Source organism: Canis lupus, chromosome 35, assembly GCF_011100685.1.
Source record: "Canis lupus familiaris isolate Mischka breed German Shepherd chromosome 35, alternate assembly UU_Cfam_GSD_1.0, whole genome shotgun sequence".
Lineage (NCBI taxonomy): Eukaryota > Metazoa > Chordata > Mammalia > Carnivora > Canidae > Canis > Canis lupus.
In genome coordinates this window covers 14,441,352-14,461,295 of record NC_049256.1, presented here as the reverse complement: position 1 = coordinate 14,461,295, position 19,944 = coordinate 14,441,352, and the positions used below count along the sequence as shown (strand labels likewise).

Sequence of the window (19,944 nt, the reverse complement as noted above, 5' to 3'; positions counted from 1 at the left end):
TCCTTTCAGGTTTCGGGATGAGGGCAGCGCAGCTGACACCTTGACTGCTCACAAGAGACCCTAATGCAGAGGGTTCTGTTAAGTTGGGCCAGATTCCTGACCCAACTTAAAATGTAAAATGTTACTGTTTTAAGCCACTAAGTTTGGGGATGATTCTCCAAGCAGCAATAGATAACTAATACAGACCCTAAAGCCATACTCTGGATCTTGGATACTTTGCCATCACATTTTCCAGTACCCAAAAGGATGCCGTCATGAATATTTACTGAAACTGTCTGGCCAGCGTCTGATCCTCTTTCCTAGTACTGGGAAATCTTCAACTATGGGCATTGGTGGCCCTTTGTCCACTAGGGCAATGCGTTCTAAACTTTTTCATGTCATGCCGTGTATAGAAAATGAATATGATGTGTAAAGTACTCTATGAATGCATGAGGTTGCTCCCTTCCAGAAACGACCAGCTCTGCAGGCTCTAGGCACTCCAGGCCTACCGTGAGCTGATGGCATCAATCTCAGCACCTCTATAGACCATCCATAGGGGACGCTGGGAATCTCTGCTCCGGGCAGCCCCTGGTGTGGTTACGCAACAGTTTGTCAACTTTCAAACTTGAATGAGCATGAAAAGATTGCGGGTCACAGAGAGGGGAGTCTAGGTGGTGGAGGTGGCATCTGATGGTGGCTGCTGTGACCAGTGGTGGGGCCCTGGCCGGTATATTTATGCTGCTTGACTCCCTCTGGCCTTTGTTTCCAGGCCTGGTTGTCAATTCTGAGAACCATGCGGTATCTTTCCAGTAAGTTCCTTCTGCTTAAGAGAGCTATTGTTTGCTACCAAGAACCTCAGCAGGTAGATATATATCAATATTATAGCGATACAGGACAAAGACTGGAAATAGGTTCAAAAAGACTGTGGACAAGTCCAAGGCTAATGGATTTTTAACACCTGTATTTCTATGTACGAGTCTAATATTTTCATAAAATATTTTTAATATTATTTTCACAGTATTTCAAAGAGGTTTACTTTTAATGACATATTATAATTGCCCATTATAGAAACATTTTGTGATTTTTTTTCATTCCCATCTTTTTGGTAACAATTTTGGCAATGCATAATTATTGTATAGGCACTTCCCACGTAGCACATCATCAGATCTCTTCCATGTCTTCAAAACCATATTTTTAAGGAAATGTATACTATTTATTTCAGACTGGGCCTGTGCAAGGGGCCCAGAGGGAGGAGGTCTGAAATTGGGCCCAATATCCATTGACCACATCAGAAGGAAGGAGTGCCTTTTTCTAATTGGTTGGCCTCCTTCTTTTGGCAATTTCACTGCCCAGAGGGATGCATTTAAGATAAAATTCAAACCAATGTGCTAAATGTGCTCCTGCGGTCCTAATCCTTTTGAGCGGTATATATGACAATTTCTTCAACTAGGCTTTTCATGTTGGGCATTTCATTTACTAGCATATTTCATCTAGTTCTCGTTGAACATTTTTAGGCCTAAGATTCTTCCACATTTTATTTTTTTTAAAGATTTTATTTATTTATTCATGAGAGACACAGGCAGAGGGAGAAGTGGGCTCCATGCAGGGAGCCCGATGCGGGACTTTGGTCCTGGGTCTCTAGGGTCAGGCCCTGGGCCGAAGGCAGGTGCTCAACCCCTGAGTCACCCAGGCATGCCTCTTCCACATTTTAGATTTGTTACTTGTCCTTGACTTTTTTGGCAGAAATGAAAAGGCATGAATATCTTTATGTCTCTTTATACATTTCACCAAATACGTGGCTTTCTAAAATGACATTGCCATTGTTTCCTTCCACCTTTCTTATGAAAAAGTGGCTATTTCACAGCGTCCTCCCCCCAAAAGTGAGGTCATTACTTTCTTGAGGTCATTTGTTCGGAGAGCAACCAGTTACCCCTTTAAAAAGCTTCTAACAAAATATCAGACACTTTTATTCTCTCGACGGCTCCTAGAATACGTAAGGTTCTAAACGCTCTCTACGGGCGCTGACAGGGAAAAGTACATCTTCCTAAATAAAAACTTGATGACTATTTCAAGAAAGTTTGATGAGGCTTGGAGCCCATTTACCCAAGCTTGATTAGCCAACATTTAAAAGGAGTTTGGCTTACACTTAAGTCATTGTTACTGTAATGTAAATGAAAGTTTTAGAACAGTTTAAATACAATGACATCATGTAATTTAAAATGCAGTGGCTTGGAAAAAGTCATCAAACAATAGGTTAGGATTATTGGATATTTTTATTAAAGAACAACAGGGCATCAAGTTGTCTGGGCAATTGAGGGAGAAATTAGACTGAACGACTTTATTGGTTCTGGCCAGACATTAGGGGCCTTCAATTAGATAATCATTTACCTACCCTCTTCAAGACAAAATAAATAATTCTCTATTCAGCAAACCGTTCGTTCCTTGCTTATTTGGCCACACAATTCACCATCACAGGGACTTTGGGAGCAAACAAAACGCCAGAATTCATAGCACGGAGTTTACACGCGTCGAGATCGACTTTTGCCCGCTTAAGGGAAGGATGGTCCAGACAAAGCCAAGTGGCGAAGACAAACTAGGAATGCGAGGATGGGTAAGGGAGCGGCGCTTGGCAAGTCGTGCCCAGTGCCCAATCCGTCGGCCAGGCAAAGGCACTCCAGTGGGAACTGCAAAGTAGGAAGTCCTATTTCGACTCTGCTGACCTCAGTGAATATTTCCTCGTTTTTAAAAAAAAAAAAATGTGCACGATTCGTTGCTACCTCACAACGAGGCCCGCTATGAAACATCAACGAGTCCATAAACTGTCGTGACGCCTCTGGAGGCCCCCGCCAAAGGCGCGCCCCGGTCCTGGGTTCCCGGAGGTCGCGTCCCGCTCCTGCAAGGCCACGCCAGCCCGTGGCGGCGTCCCCGCGGCACCTCCGCTTCGCTCCTCGTGGGAGCCATCAATAAAGTGACCGGTGTCGGTGTAGGAGGTGGGAGGCTTTGCCTCCGGAAACGGGGTCCAGGCCCCACGCGAGGAGTGTCCTGGGGACGGAGTTCCGCGCGCAACCACAGCGCAGGCGGTTCCCCGAGGGACGCGGCGGGCGGGGACCTGCGCCCGGGCTCGCGCGGCCGAGCGGGGCCGCTGCTCTCGGGGCGGACGTGGCCCCCGGAGCCCCGAGCCGCTCCGCTCGCCCCGGGCGCCCGCGGGCCGGGCTCGCCGCTGCCCCAGCCGGGCTCGATTACTTTCGCCTGGGCGACCAGCAGCCCCGCCGCTGCAGCGGGAGCCCTCCGGCGGCGGCGGCGGCGGCGGCGGCGGCGGCGGCGGCGGCGGCGGGGGGGGGGAGGGGGGAAGGGGGGAAGGGGGTGGGGGAGGGGGGGCGACGACAACAAAAAGAAGTAAAGTAGGAGGAGATTCTCCGGGGGGGGGGCACGGGCGGACCGACCCCGCCCCGGACGAGCGCTCCGCCGCTCGGGCCGCGCGCCTCGCACCCCCGGCCGCGGGCTCCCCCCCGCCGCTCCGCCCCGCCCCGCCCCCCCGCGGGCTTGGCTCCCGCCCCTCGCGCTCCCCCCCGCCCCGCCCGGACCCCCCCGGCCCCGCCCCCCGCGCTCCCCGGCCCCGCCCCGCGCTCCCCGGCCCCGCCCCCCGCGCTTCCCCCCGCCCCGCGCGCCTCCGTCCCCGCCCCCTCGCCCAGCGCCGCCCGCGCGCAGCGTCTCGCGCCGGCCCGGCCCGCCCGCCGGGAAGCAGCCGCGAGAGCAGCGGCCACCGCGCCTCCCGCGCCTCCCGCGCCTCCCGCGCCCGCGCCCCGCCGCGCCCCCCGCCCGCAGCCCGCAGCCCGGCCGACGCTCCCTCGGGCCCCCGCCCCCGCCCCCCGGGCTCGGGCCCGGGCCCCCAACCGCCGCGCTCTCCGTCGGCGCGCGGCCCGCCGCCTGCTTCCGGGGCGGGCGGACTGGGCGCCTGGTGCCGGCGGCCGCAGCGACAGCGCCCCCGGGAAGCAGAGGAGGAAGGAGCCCAGAGGTGGAGGTGGCCGCAGGCTGAGTCGCGGCCGGGATGTCCGGGCAGCCGCCGCCGCCGCCGCCGCCGCCGCCACAACAACAGCAGCAGCAGCAGCAGCAGCTGCCGCCGCCGCCGCCGCCGCCGGCCGCCGCGGCCCCCGTCCCCGGAGTCGTCCTGCCGGCGCCCCCGGCCGTCAGCGCCGGCTCCTCTCCGGCCGGCTCGCCCGGCGGCGGCGCGGGGGGCGGCGGCTTGGGGGCCGCGGCGGCCGCCCTGCTCCTGCACCCGCCGCCGCCGCCGCCGCCGCCCCCCGCCGCCGCCGCCCCGCCGCCGCCGCCGCCGCCGCCGCCCCCGCCGCCCGCCGCGGCCGCCGCCGCCCCCGCCCCCGCCCCCGCCGGCGCGCCCCCCGCGCCCCCGGGCCTCGCCGCGGGCCCCGGCCCGGCCTCGGCGCTGGCGGCGGGCAGCAGCGCGGCGGCCCCCTTCCCGCACGGGGACTCGGCCCTGAACGAGCAGGAGAAGGAGCTGCAGCGGCGGCTGCGGCGCCTCTACCCGGCGGTGGACGAGCAGGAGACGCCGCTGCCGCGCTCCTGGAGCCCGAAGGACAAGTTCAGCTACATCGGCCTGTCTCAGAACAACCTGCGGGTGCACTACAAAGGTGCGGGGGCGCGGGGCGCGGGGGCGCGGGGGCGCCGGGCCTCGGGCTGCAACGAGCTGCTAATCCCGGGCCGGGAGGGGGACACCTCCGGGGAACCCAGCATGACAGGACACAACTCGCTTTCCGATGTCCCCGGAAGATAGACCTTAGGGCTCGGGTGCAGGGATCCGGGGACCTGGAGTTGGGTTACATTGTTCTCCAGGTGCTGCTGGGTCAGGCGGTCTCCCCTTACGTGCGGGGAAGAGGCGCGATCCCGAGGTAGGATTCCTAATCAAGGGAGGGCGGGGGGAGGGCCGTCGGGGGAGGATCGCGTCCAAAATTAGGCCAGAGCTTGTGCGGGGGGACAAAGCGGGCTGCGGCCCCAAGTTTGCGGTCGGGGCCTCTCGCTCGCAGCAGCCGGGAGAGGAGGGCAGGAGCCGAGCCTCACGAGTAGGTGTTTGCCCGGGGGGAAGCCTGCGGCCACTGATGGGAAGTGCCCCCTCTTCACGTGCTGCTGTGCGATGAAGTCTCGCGGAAAACGGGTGTTTTGAAACGGTCTTAGAGGGCATTTTGAAGAAAACCGGCTTAGGTTTTACACCTGCAGTTAAAAAAAAATAATAACGCTGATGGTGATGATAAAACAGCCTTGGGCTTGTGCTTGGCCCCCTCCTCCCTCACCTACCTCCTCTGCTTATCTTAAAACAAAGCTCGGAGCAGATGAGTTTTCATGTTAAATTAAATCATGCATTTGCTCTGAGGGTTTTTTTTTTTTTTTTTTTTGGAAATGTAGCCCGGATTCATAGCATGCAGTCAAGTTTACTCGTCTGGGAGAAAACAAGATCAATCTAATGCATCCGTCCGTCTGGAAACAAATGCAGTTTTTAGGCCCCAAACCTGAGGCAGGAGCTTTTACATTCAAAGCAGACTCCCTTTTGATTGGCTACAAAGGAAGGGTCTTAATCAGATCCTAGTTGACAGGGATACAGGGGGCATAAACAGTTCTTGTGGTTAGATTCGGGAAGCCCACGGGACTAAAATGTGAGAAGAACCTCGATAAATAAGTTACTGTTAAAGCAGAAGGGAGAATGGCGACAGAAATCTACCAAATGATTTGGTTGGAAAGAATCACGCACAAAAATAGGCCTTGTTGAATAGTCCTCCTTTTTATCCATAGGTCCAGCGAAGCACTTTCAGTTTTAGATATTATGTTCCTTAATCTCAGTGGCCGAAAATGACCTTTGTTTTCTCCTTAAGTTAGGACATTTTATGAATACCCCATGAAGGCTATTATTTCATTTTTTTTTTGTGTGTGTGTGTGTGTTCTAATTTGCGTGAACAGTGCTGTGCCGTGAAGTGTTTACTTCTCGTGTGGCTACCGGAAAGCTTTTTGTTAGACTTGACGAAACTTTATCTTAAATTTGTGGTCGAATGGTTAATAATTAGCTTATAAAATCAGAGGCAAAGGATGACGGAAAATTATTGAACAAAGAACCCTAGTTTTGCCGAGCCCTGCGATCATCTGTGATTTCAGGCATGTTACAGGACAGGGCCTCAGTTTCTTCCTCTGAGAGGTGAGGAGGATGACCCTGGATGGTAAGGAAATTTCCAGCTGTGAATTTCCGTGAGATGTAGCATTTGTGATCAGAGTTTCTGTAGCACTGTAGCATGCCTTGATTGGTTTTATTAACTCCTTTTACATAAAATTATGATTTGGGTCAGAGGGAAAGTGCATGCTTATGAGCAATTGGTTAGAGTTAGGAATATTTATGACCCTGCCGTCTCCATGATTTTTCCTTTTGGCCTCTTTATTACTTTTTGTTGTGTAATACTAAGATACACTCTCTGGAAACTTCACTCCTTTATAAGCGTAAAGCATTACTTCTGAAAGAACAGATTTTGTTATCATCTGTTTTGTTTTCTCTCCCTCTTCTTTGTCTCTCCCTTCCCCCTTGTCACAAATACACTCTTTTCCCCCCTTCAACTGCCTCTTCCTCTTGTTATTTTAATGTGTGTGGGTTTTTTTTTTTTTTTTTTCTTTTTTCCTGTTGTTTTTCTGTGTGCCTTCTGAGTGGACCACACCAAAGTACTGGGCAGCTCTGTCCCACTAAGAGGGGAAGGGAGCAAAGGGGAAGTGTCATAAGTAGTAGAGAATAAAACTTTTAAGTCACAAAATAAGAGTGAATTTTATTTCACATATAATTGTGCCACTTTTGAGTTTTTACCTAAGCGTTTTCAGGCACTTTTAACATTGAAACTATTGTTCATAAAATATTTTTACATATCGCAGAATTCGCAAAGATTGATGATAATCTTTTCAGAATGGTAAGGATTTTTCTTACCTTTGAGATAGAAACATCCTGGTTTCTTTTGCTCTGAACATGCTCGGTTTTTAAGATGTTATTCTTCTAAGTTGGAATTACCGTTTTTGGAAGCCATATGGTTCCTTAAATGATTCGGAGGGATTAATGTTAAACAATGCCAGACATGCAGACAAAGTTGATTGGATTGCAGAGGAGGAGCAGGGTGCGTATATACTGTATGTTAAAATTTTTAAAAAGACTTTTTGCTTAGCAGTCACACACCAACTGTTGAAACACTCAGGCATAGCCCCTTTTATTTTTAAGATTGTCAGCTTTGAATAAGTGTAAATGTGACAAGTTTAGACTTAGTTATAATGAGGACTTTATTCCAACTTAAAGCATTTTAATGCGTATGACAATGGAATCAATTAGTCCTAAATGTTTCAGTTACAGATTGCATTTTTATATTTGTGCAGTTATCACATTTGGATACTTTACAAAGCTTTTTAATACACAAGCATGTTAGTGGATTTGGACAAGATGGTGGAGTTCTCATTTTTAGATGTGAGGAAGTGGGAGCACCTGGAGGCTAGATTTTCCCAGTCACACGTAAGCCAGGGTTGGAAACTAATTTTCACCAACTCTAAATTTAGTGCTCTTTCCAACAATACAGTATTGCCTATTTCAATTGGTATGAGTTTTAATCATCTCTAATAGGTAAAAATCCAGTGATCACGTTTAGAACTTTTTGAAAAATAGTTGACGTTAAAAGTACTTCCTATGGGAAAAAGAAAATGTTGCTTAGAACACTCCAATGCCACGGAAAAGTCCAGGTGCCTTCATGATACAGATTTAGAGCAGCTTGTAAGAAACACGAGATAAGTAAAAGTTGGAAATGTTAAGTGGCTATGAACTAGTGAATTTGTTTTAATTGAAGCATTACTAGTAGCATCTAGCCAAATAGCTGACTTTCTCATGTGCTTCTAGCTTCCATCCCTCTCAGTATCACCACCAGCCATTAGGCCTTTGACCCTTGTTAAATTACTTACTGAATTTTTTGCACTTCCTAAGGTTGAACAAATAACAATATTTGCTTGCCTACCAATGCAAATGTCTCTTAGGAATTATGGGGATGATATAAAAGTGTTCCTTAAAGTAAAGGAATGTAAAAACCAAACTGTGCTTTCCCCCGGAATCTCTTTGCCAGTATTCTGGGAAATTTAGCTTCAAAGATGGTCGTTGATAACTGCAAGAATTAAGTGAATGTAATAATCACACTTGTAGGAGAGAGTAGTAGTAATAATTCATTGAGCCGTTGCTATAGGACAGATACTCTGCTACACAATTGGTGTATATGCCTTGCTCTCCATTTATTTATTCAACAAGCTTTTAGTAAATGTATACTTTGTGCCAGGTTCTGGGCACTGCAGGGTGATAAGATACTATCTCTGAGTTCAGAGAGCTCAAAGCAGGTAAAACACGTAAGTGTAGTATGGAAAGTGTCATAAAGAGTACGGTGGAAGACCAGAGGAGCATCTACCCCTGGCTGATCCTGGAAGAGATGAAGGTGGGGAGTCAGGGACTGCTTTTGGGAGCGATGAGGCCAGTGGTCAGTCTTGAGAGATGAGGATGTAGGGAAGGAGGAGGGGTGCTAGGCCTTATGCGTGAAAATGCCTAACTGAAAGCTTAGAGGTGAGAACCATTGTATAGGTTTGGATCTTCAAGCAATTTCGGTTTGTTGGAATTTGAGAGTGTGTGACAAGTAGCAGCTGGGAAAAGATCATGAGAGGCCTTTGGACTGTTTTTACCGAGCTTAGATCTTCTTACTCTGTAGGACATGAGGAATCATCAAAGGATTTTAAATAGGAAGTGGCTGGCTCATATTTTCACTTTTGTCATATTATACAACTAATTGGAAGATGGATTCAAAGAGTACAAGACTGAAAATAGCAAACTCATTTAGAAGTCTGTGTAAGAAATAAGGACCTGAACTCGGTTGGTGGTAGGGTGGAGCAAAGCAGACGTCTTTGTGATACATTTTTAAAGTGCCACTGATGGGAATCAATGGGACGATGGAGAGAGAAATCAAGGAAGACACTAGGGTTTATTTATAGCTCTGTGAGGTTCTTGCAGTGAACTGTGAATCAAATAATAATTTCAAGGAAGTATTACAGTATATTTGGAGGTGAGTGGGAATGGGAATCTCGGCCATATGATCAGACTTTGTGGAAACCAGAAGAACCCAGAGAAGCCTTCCAGAAAGAGCAGGAACAGATCTTTAGGAGTTAAAGTGGCTCCAAGTATTGCAGCAGCTGGAGTTCATGACTTTTCACTTTATTCTAGTGCTGAAGTGACTCAGCTGTAGTTTCTGGTTGTTTTCTTCTCTTTTCCCTCCTGACCGGTTTATCCTTTGCTTCCTATTCCAGATTCCTGAGGGACTTAACAGATTGGATAAACTAATTGCCATCATTCTTAATTGGGCAGAGCTTTTCATTATATGCTATGATGTTGAATTGGTGGCCTTCATGTCAGATGTTAACCTGTGTTGAATCTGCTGTAGGTGTACAAGAGTACTTGTGAGATACAAAATACCTTCCTGGCAAAAGGAGAGTCCGGGCCCCTCTGCTTACAGTAGGGTCAGTGTGTGAGGCCGCAGAAGGGTGGGCACATACCATAATTGACCTGAGCGTGGGAGAGGGGTCTAGGTCATGACTGATTTGGGAGTCACCTCCAGATGGTGGCCGAAACTCAAGGAGAGGGTAAGAGAGAGTAGGTAAAGTGGGAAGAGCAGTGGGCCAGAGTGGAACCCTGAGCAACACCGACATTGAAAGATCACGTAGAGTCCAAGGAGGAATAGTTAAGAGGTATCTGGACATGGGAAGAGTGTGGTGTCCCAGAAGCTGAGCAGAGAGGAGTGTCAGAAATGAGGAAGAGACTTTTAGTATCAAATGCAACAAATAGGTTTAGTGAGCTGGGCAGAGAAAGTTTTCCACTGGATTTGGAAATTAGATCATTGTGACCTTAGGAGAGCAGTTTGAATTTAGTGATAGGGGCAAAGATCAGAGTAAATAGTAGGGACCAATAGAAGGGATAGTGAAAATGTTAAGGATTACTCTTGAGAAATACAGACGAAGAAAGAGGTTAAGCAGTACTTGGAGCAGGATGGAGGTGAAGGCGGGATTGGTGTGTGTGTGTGTGTGTGTGTGTGTGTGTGTGTTTTAAATGGTTGATAGTGGAGGAGTTATGTTGTGTCTGGTGATTGGCTTCTAGTGTCAGCAAAGACAATGAGAATCCACAGAAACAAAATTATCCATAAAAACCCCTTTGGAAAGTACTGTGTTAGAGATGATTGTACCATTTCTAAGTAAGTCTTGTTTTAGCTTGGCAGTGTGGGTGAAACTGAAGTGACGTTAAGTTAGATGAGAGGGTAATGTTAGTCTGATGTACAGAGTCCCGGTAAGAATGTACAAAATTTAATATAGCTTTTGACAAAATAATAGTAATTGTACTTGCTTTTATTAAAGTTCAAAAGAAAAAAAAGTTCATTATGCTTACCACCAACCCCAGCGCATTATCGACACTGATCTATAGCACGTATGATTTTGTGGGAAGTGTGCATTTTGGTACATTGCCCTTATAGATCGAGAGATTGAGGGGAAGGGTGAAGAAAAGCTTGGGAGGCTGACAGGGCTGGCTTGGAGGGAGGAGAGCGGTGCAGGAGCACAGGACAGTCCTGGAGAGAGGAGGACACGTGACCCCTCTGGTAATACGGGGAAAGGTGAGGATGAGAGTGGACTCTGGGCGCTATGTGTGTAACAGGAGAGCGAGAGTGGAATGTGGCCACATACAGTAGCGGAGTCCCATTATACCGTAAAGTAGGCGAGGTGGTTTGCTCACTTACTTGAGGATATGAGTGAGAGCTTCGAGTGAGTGATGAACACGTGGGCCAGTGAGCCAGCCGTGGAGGGGAGTGGGGAGCTAGCTAACTAAGGGCATCCCGGTGTGCTGTTGATAGCAGTGGGAGAGTGCAAGCTGCCACCTGTCCCTAGCGGTGGCTAGGTGGCAATCCCTAGCGGTGGCTATTTGCGTTTGCGAGACTGCTGGACCTTATTTGGTAGAGGCCAGCTGCCCAGGGCAGGAGGAGGGAAGGTGGATTACAGTACTGAGCTAAGGCTGTGCTGTTGCTGGTGGCCTGTGGTGGAAGGACAGGCATGTGAGAGAAATCAAGGATATTGGAGAGCTCTTAAGTGATTACCACGCAGCCTGTCCTGGAAGAGGGAAAATGGGGAATGGGGGGTGTGGGGTGGAAAGGGTTCAAGGAATGGGAGTTCCCTTGATGTGGAAGAGGAAGCGTGGAAGCAAAATGTTTAGAAAGGGGAGAGGGAGAGGACAGGGAATTGTATCCTAGAGGAAGACACAGGCATTTCAGCTCTAATGCCAAAAATGTGTTCCCAGGAAAAACCTTATGTTTTCCACAGAATTGGACACTAAAAGTAACGCGGCTTATGGGAAAAAGGGGGCTGGGGCAGACCACTTGAAACCTGTGGAACTTTGTGACCAGAGCACCACAAAAGTAATAGTCCTATTAAATACAAGCCCCGTTAAATTTCCACCAGCATTGGTGCCCAGCATCACAGGCTGCTGATCCTTCACAGCCTTAAGCCCTGGGGTTTGGGCTTCCTTCTTAGAGATGGAAGTGCTTGACAGCTGTTTGATCAAAAATAAAAGTCTGATTCAGGGTTTAGCCCTTTTCACCCCTCCCCCCCCCAACCCCCTTTTCAAACAGAGGAAAAGTGTACAAACTTCAGTTATTAGAATGGCTAAAGTCCAAAGAAAACCTGACAGTGCCAGTTGCTGGTGAGGATGCAGGGCAACAGGAACTGGCGTACTGCTGGTGGGAATGCAGATTGATGAAGCCGCTTTGGAACATGGTTTGGCAGTTTCTGACAAAGCTAAACATAGTTTTACCAGCAGTTGTGCTCCTACCCAGCCGATTTAAAAACTTAGGTACCCACAGAAACCTGCATGTGACTGTTCGTAGTGACTTCTCTCATAATTGCCCCAAACAAGAAGCAGCCGAGATGTCTTTCGATCGGTGAATGGATAAACTGTGGTATATCCATACAGTAGAGTATTATTCGGTGATAAAAAGAAATGAGCTGTCCATCCATGCAGAGACACAGAGGGATCTTCAGTGCATATTGCTAAGTGAAGGAAGCCAGTCTGAGAAGATTACATACTGTGATTTCAATTACCTGGTGATTTGGAAAAGGCAAAGCTGTAGAGATGATAAAAAGATGAGTGGTTCAGGGGCTGGAGGGGAGGGATGAAGGGTGGCATACAAAGCACAGGGGATTCTTAGGGCAGTGAAAGTATTCCGTATGGTACTATACTAGTGGATATATCATTCCATGGATTTATCAAACCCACAGAACTTTGCAGCCATGGAGAGTGAATTTAAATGTATGCAAATTAAAAAAAATCATTTAGGATGGAGGAGCAAATCCCAGGATAAAATACATAATGTAACAAAACAACCCAACTGTATTACAGATATATAAAACAGCCTCTGAGAATGGGGGGGGGGGGGGGGGGGGGAAGGTGCTGACACAGGTAATTTGGAAATCAGTAATCTGTAAAACTAAAGATCAAAGAAACTTAACTCTTACTAATAAAGTTGTATCCCATGGGAATATGGGCTACCAGTTCAGATGCTGTTATACATAAATATTGGAATTGAATAATTAAATGAATGGCAGATGGTGGGAGCTAAGTTTCTTATCATTGGGCTGGAATTTTACGGATAAGCAGAGAGAGGTAGTTAGAATGATCAGTGTGGTAATAAAGTTGGAGACTTCAGTGTGAACTCGTGTTTGGTTTATTAATACAAACACAGATGATTACATACAGAAATATAGACACACACAGGGACTTAGTATGCATACATATGTTTCCTTGCTCTTATCAATGAGAAAGCCTAAAAGCAATGGCACCTCAGTAACAAGGAACATACCCAGTAGCTAGATGTTGGGTTCTAATGCTGTTTGCCAGTTTAAGGAGCCTCAGGGCTCCTTGGAGAAATGGCTGGTTCTAGGACTGGGATAGGAAACATACAAGATGAGCCTCTAGTGTCTTCTGGGGCCAGAAAATAACAAACAGAAAGAAAAACCATAATGCAGGCGTGTCAGAGGAGCCAAATGAAAAAGTTCCCAGTGGCTAATGGGGTGGGTCAGTTTGAGCAGCAAAATAAAGTAGTGTAGTGAGTTATAACAGAAAGTATGAAGTAAATATGCAAGAGATGCATGGGTCCATACCAGTAACAAAGAGGAAATACCTTGGTACTTTGTGATCAGTATTGGGCTTGAATTTTCCCCAGATGGCTTAATACAGTGACCATGGCAGGTGTGATGGTCCCCGAAGCCCCTAAACACTGCACACTACAGGAATGCACTTGTGGAGGCGCCTCAGGGTTTTTGAGGGCTTTTTGTGTATTCCTAGATTTTTCTCTTTAATTCATTAATGTATGGGGAAAGCTGTGTTATGAACTAAATGACTTCTTTATTATGCTGACATCATTCCTGTATCTATCAAGTGCCTGTGAGCTAATTTGTATTCAAGCAATGTGTTTTGTAGCAGAACAGATTTCGCTAGAATTTACTGTGTCTGAGGTGGAACGGTTTCAGTTGATGTCGGAATCCAGAGTGTAGCCCCCGGAAGGGAATGATTAAGGTTAGAGTGGGAGGTCAGTGGGAGAAAAGAGGTCCAGGAATTCAAACGTGAGAAGAACAAGAGAATCACGAGTAATTGGTAAGTGTGTTAATGTCGTATGGGACAGAGCCGTGTTGCCACGAGGGCATAGAAAAAGGAGGTTAGACCAAGTCAGAGAGGTTAGAGAAAGAGTAATTGAGGAAGGAAAACTTGAGCTAAGAGCTGAGGGATGAGCAAGATATAACCAGGTGAGGAAGAAACGTAGCACTTTCCAGTTCGGGGGCAGTAGTTTGGGCAAAGATCCGGGTCAGGCCAGTGTGGCTGGTACAGGAAGGCCGTGGAAAGTGCTGGGCATGGGTGGGGGTGGGGGTGGGGGGGGTAGTGCCAGACCAACAAGGTTTTCAGGAAGTTTATCTTTTTCCTTGGCTGAGTAGGAGGTTGTTAAGGAATTTTAGTTGTATGGAAGAATAGTGGTACAGGGAAGACTGGATTGTATTTCCAGAAAGGCAATTGATGGCACATTGGAGAGTAGAGGGGGATCTTTCATTTAAAAGAAATCAACAGGTTGTGAAATGAAGGAGCTAACCTTGTTAGCCTTAGAGTTTTGAAGCAATATGTATTTTCTTTTTGAGCCGTATAGAAAACACTTAACCTGAAGACTTTGTGGTTTTAACAGTTTATACTTCGGTAGTGTGAGGTTGTTTTCTGGATGTCACAGAATTTAAGGTGATAAGCTTCCTGCTGATGAGCATTATTAGAAATAGGCCCTTTACTCTGACATTATTAGTCTCACCTAAGAGATGGTATGAATGCTTTTAATCTGGCATCTCAACTTTTTCCTGGGTCTTTACATTTAAGTTTAATTTTAAAATGAAACAAATCCTTTTAACCTTCATGGAATAATAATAATAAATATAATAAATGTAATAGAACCTTGAAGATTGATAATTGTGTAGTTGATAGTTATTTTTGCATAGGGGAAAATGTAGGGCATTTTAATTCATACAGACTTAATGTGTGATTCTACTAATTAGGGGCAAGTTACTAACATCTGTAAGAGTTTTCTCTCTTTAAAATTGAGGTTAAAACCTATTTCACAGATGTTGAATGAGAAAAATCAATACAAAAGCACTTAATTCTTTGAGAAAGTTGTTTACCTTCAAATATTTTCTTTCTTTTTTCCCATAGAAGTAGCAAGAATAGGAGATAGGAATACAAGTGGAGTGATCCCACAATGCTCATTGTAAGTGGACCCTTCCTGTGGGTTCAGAGCTTGCACTGCTTCTGACTTCTTGAATTTAAGTCCCAGCACAAACCCTGGTTTGGAATTCTCACACAGCAGCATGACCTTGGGCGAGTTTCTTCCTCTTCCCTTAATTTCCTCAACTGTGAAATGATAATAAACAGTACCTACTTCAGAAGTTGTTTTGAGGGCAGCACCGTTAGCTCAGTGGTTTAGCGCCGCCTTCAGCCCAGGGTGTGATCCTGGAGACCTGGGATCGAGTCCCAGTCAGGCTCCCAGTAGGGAGCCTGCTTCTCCCTCTGCCTGTGTCTCTGCCTCTCTCTCTCTCTCTCTCTCTCTCTTTCTCTCTGTGTCTCTCATGAATAAATAAAAAAGAAATTGTTTTGAATGCTAAACAAGTGAACATAGTACTCTTTAAGCAGTGCCTTTCACATAGCATTAAATGTATATTAATTATTGTCATTTTTTATTATCATCATTATTACTAGGACTACCTTGAGACTACTTTATCCCTAAAAGTTTTGGTCACTTCCCTTCTAGAAAAAACAAAAACAAAAGCTAGTTGATTTAGGACTCCAGGGGTTAATCAGGGTTTTCTTTAGATTGTTTTAACTAAGTTTTTAAAATGCATTTAGTTTACCTAGCCATTTCCCAGGCAACTCAATTATTTGAACACGTTTTTACTGAAAATTGAGTTTTACTGAAACCGTAATTTATTAAATGTCTGTTTTTAAAAAGTGATTGATGTCATTCTGCAGGTTTATGCTGTTTTTTTCCTTCTGCTTAGCTCATTGTAGATCTATTACCTATGTATGGTAAAGCAGTTCTAGGGGCATCTGTATATTGCTGCTTCTGGTTTTATCTGCCCGTTCAATTTTATCACCTCCCAGTGGTCACCAGGCTCTGAGAACTTTTGCCTGTAACTGTATATACTTAAGACATTTGTGGACGCAGGTTTTCATGGTAATAGAAGGGAGTGGCTAAGTTCATTCAGTTTCTTTTGGGCCCTGTGAACATGTACCAATTTGGATTGCAAACGTAAACTGTTTAATAATGCAATTTGATAAAGTGTATGGTAAGAGAAGGTATTTCATTGGTATGTGATGGTTATTGTATAGCTGAGATAAAATTTTTGATTTAAAAGAAGGTATTTCATTTTAAAACAATTAGGATAAATTTGAGAAGGGGAATTTTTCTACCTATGAAGGTATTGTTATAGTATGACTAAAGGATTAATGACCTAAGTCATTAATTTACCCAATACATTGGGTAAAGTGTATTTAACAAGAACACTGAATAATAATTTAGAGTATTTTTCTCATATAGTCCTTTTGGGGATTGTGGAGACTTGTCTTACTCTGAGTACTTTCTGGTAGGCTACTTGAACTTCTGTTTTTCTTCTGTGGTTTTATGGGCATATGTTCTGTCACTTACTTGATTTTTGTTCACATGCTAGCTTTTAGGCTAATTTGTGTCTTGGGTGAGGAGGGACAGGGGAGGTGATTGTGAGTGAGGGAAATCCTCCAGGATTAGAACTGAGGAATTGCTATTTTAAAAACTTTAAAAGCCATTGTTTAACAGATTCTCTAAAGATTTCAGCAGTGGTTTGATGACATATCCCTTTCGTAAAAAAAGAGGAAAAAACAAATACAGCTAGAGATTAGAGATATTTCTTAGTAGGTTATAATTGACCAAAGATTATAGATCAGCTTTTGTATAGAATTGATGAGAGTATGTCCAAGAACAAACTTGAAAATTCTTTTTTTTTTTTTTTTAAAGATTTTTAAAAAAAATCGATTTGAGAGAAAGCACTCGGGAGGAGGAGGGTGGGTGGGACAGAGTGAAAGGGAGAAGCAGACTCCCTGCTGAGCAGGGAGTCCAGGATCATGACCTAAGCCCAAAGGCAGTTGTTTACCTGACTGAGCCACCGAGGCGCCCCCAAACTTGAAAATTCTTAAAGTAAGAAAGCTGCTTTGTCCATTCAATCTAATTATATAGAATTTCACTTAAAAATACACCTTATGTGGCACCTGGGTGGCTCAGGTTGTGATCCCGGAGTCCTGGAATCAATTCCCACATCAGGCTCCCTGCAGGAAACTGCTTCTCCTTTGCCTGTTTCTTCTTCTCTCAAGAATAAATAAATAAAATCTTTAAATATCTATGTATGTCTTATGATATAGATGCTTCTAGTTTAAACAGGCCATTTGACAAAAGAGTGTTACTTTGCAATAATATAAATTAGATGCATATTTGGATCTAATAAAGTTAAGATCGTATTTTCATCATGTTCTTTTTTTTTTTTTTTAAAGATTTTATTTATTTATTCATGGGAGAGACACACACAGAGAGAGAGAGAGAGAGAGGCAGAGACACAGGCAGAGGGAGAAGCAGCCTCCACGCAGAGAGCCTGATGTAGGACTCGATCCAGGGTCTCCAGGATCATGCCCTGGGTTGCAGGCGGCGCTAAACTGCTATGCCACCGGGGCTGCCCTCATCATGTTCTTTAAATGCATCATTTTTTCTCTTAAATATATAGTCTACCCTAAAATATTTAGTTTGGTAGGTTCAGTGTGTTCAAACTCTGAAAGTATGTTAAATCTAGGAATGGTGTGAAGAGTCCCATGACTAATAACCTGGGCGACTTTGCGTATTGGATTGTGATGACAAATGTTTTATTAAGTCTTTATATGTACTGGTGAGAGCATGAATGTTTATGGATCATTCTGAAAACCATATTTGTTCCTGAATTGTTTAAGATTTTCATTGAATATCTCATCCGATTTTTCCCCCCTTCCTATTTCATGTACAGGTCATGGCAAAACCCCAAAAGATGCAGCGTCAGTTCGCGCCACGCATCCGATACCAGCAGCCTGTGGGATTTATTATTTTGAAGTAAAAATTGTCAGTAAAGGAAGAGATGGGTAAGTGTAACTTTTGGTGGGACAATTTGCTGCTCTTGGATAATTTTTTTGTCTTGATTTATAATATTTATGATGTAATTGGAAAATGAGAATCTTGGATATTTTTGGTAACTGGTAAAGTAGGATCTGAATATTCTGCTGTTGGACATAGTTCTGCGTAAATACTAGTTGAAGCTAATACTTGAGTTGGTGAAATAAGCAAGTTTTTCTGGTTGGTTTGTCATTAAATTGGAGAAATGGAAGTAAACAACAGAGACAGTGACTCATTTCCCATGCCTTGTCTTACACTGCCTTTTTCTGAATTCTGCTGAGAATTTACATCTTCTCAGAGCCAGTTAACCAGGCCAAAAGGTGATTCATAGGTGTTTCATAGGGGTTGAGACTTAGAATTTTGGGTTTAGATCAGGGAAATATGTTTGTATGCTCTCAATTGGAGGTAGTTCCCAGGGATTAGGATGTGTTATGAAAGCCTCCAAATGAGAGCTCTGTGTAGATCCAGGAACCAACTTTTATAGCATTGCCTTTCATCTTGGGATTAGTGTGTAGTATGTGTGTGTACATCAGAATCACTTCTGGAGTTATTACAAATGTAGTAGTTGGGGCCTTACCCTAAAAGTTCCAAAATCATTGTTTTCAGAAGCAGAGCTTGGGCAGGATACATGTTCTGAGTAGGCTTTACAGGGCATTTTGGTGCATATCTCTGATGAAGAGCTAATTACCTAGAATCACTGGGTCTGTCCTATGGTATTTCCTGATAACTTCATTGTGGTATCAGAGGTCCTTCAAAACATCCATAGAGTCATTAGTCCAACTCCCAAGATAAACTTACTGGGTGAGTTGGCCCAGTTGAGTTAGTTATTAAGTTGACCTGCATTGAAGTGAATCATTTAACCTCTGTTAGTGGTGCTTCTATGTTTAACCAAAAAAAAAAACAAAAAAACAAAAAAAAAAAAAACCAAAACAAAAATCAAACAAACAACCATATTTAATAATTATTCTGAATTTTTCCTTGGCAACAGTGTGGAAAGTAGAAAGTACGTATAGCCTTAGAAATTCACTGATAACTTTTTATTGAACTGCCTCAGTTTTCCCAAGGCAACCAAGCCTTTTTTTTTTTTTTTTTCAACCAAGCCTTTTTATTAGAAATTATACCATCAACCTCATTCGTGCTGGTGTTGCTCATGATGATTGTGGGATTCTCTGCTTTTCTACTCTACGTGTTCTGTCCTTGCGTGATCTTGACCTTATATGTTCATGGCTGCAAACACCCTGATGAATGTCAACTCTAAAGCTACATCTCTAGTTATTCCCTTGAGCTCTAGACCTATAAAACTAACCCGATGTTTCCATTTGAGTGCCCCACGGGGTATTTCAGTGTAGCTTGTTTAAGGTCTTTTTCTCAGCATCAGTTTGGTTAATGGTTTCACTGTTGCTAGAACCTTGAGAACTTCCTGTCTTGAACTTCCCCTCTCCATCTCCATGGCCTCTGCCTTGGGTTTGCTGATTTACCCCTAAATTATCTAGGTGGTAGGTTCAGAGGTCTCCCAGTTGCTCCCTGTTTCACTCTTAAACTTCAGTCTGCAACAGTTGTCAGTGTTCTTAACATAACTGAAATGCGTCTGTTCCCTTCTTGAGATCATTTGGTACCCCTCTTGCTTTGAGGCTACAGTCTAAAACCTACAGTCCTACTCCATTGTGACTTCTCAGTCTCATTTTATTGTTGTTTTTATTTAAAGATTTTATTTATTTATTCATGAGAGACACAGGGGGGCGGAGAGAGAGAGAGAGGCAGAGACACAGGCAGAGGGAGAAGCAGCCCCCAAGCAGGGAGCCTGATGCAAAACTGGATTCCAGGACTCCAGGATCACCTGAGCCACCCACGGATCCCCCCAGTCTCATGTTTTTGTTGCCAGCATCCCTCATTCGTTTTTTTTTTTTTTTCTTTCAGTTTTAAAATTAGGTGATTTTTACATACTGTAGATTTATAATTTTTGGTGTGCAGGTCTGCAAGTTTTGACAGATATGTATAGTCTTGTAACCACCACCACAGTTGATATACAGTTGGCCTCTGAATGATACAAGTTTGATCTGCACGGGTCTATGTGGACATGTTTTATAACTACAGGACAGCACTAGAAATACATTTTCTCCTCCTTATGATTTTCTTA

The 19,944-nt window shown here is 45.2% G+C and overlaps 1 protein-coding gene across 1 annotated transcript in view; it reads left to right on the top strand.

The window, feature by feature from the left end:
• The first annotated feature begins 4,012 nt into the window (after positions 1-4,012).
• The window catches only part of RANBP9 (RAN binding protein 9), a 93,148-nt gene continuing 77,216 nt past the window's right edge, over positions 4,013-19,944 (top strand). Inside the window, exons 1-2 of the mRNA XM_038584198.1 lie at positions 4,013-4,625; positions 17,665-17,776. Coding sequence (XP_038440126.1) covers positions 4,028-4,625; positions 17,665-17,776 — 710 coding nt within the window. The 5' untranslated portion in view covers positions 4,013-4,027. The remainder of the gene's footprint in view (positions 4,626-17,664; positions 17,777-19,944) is intronic.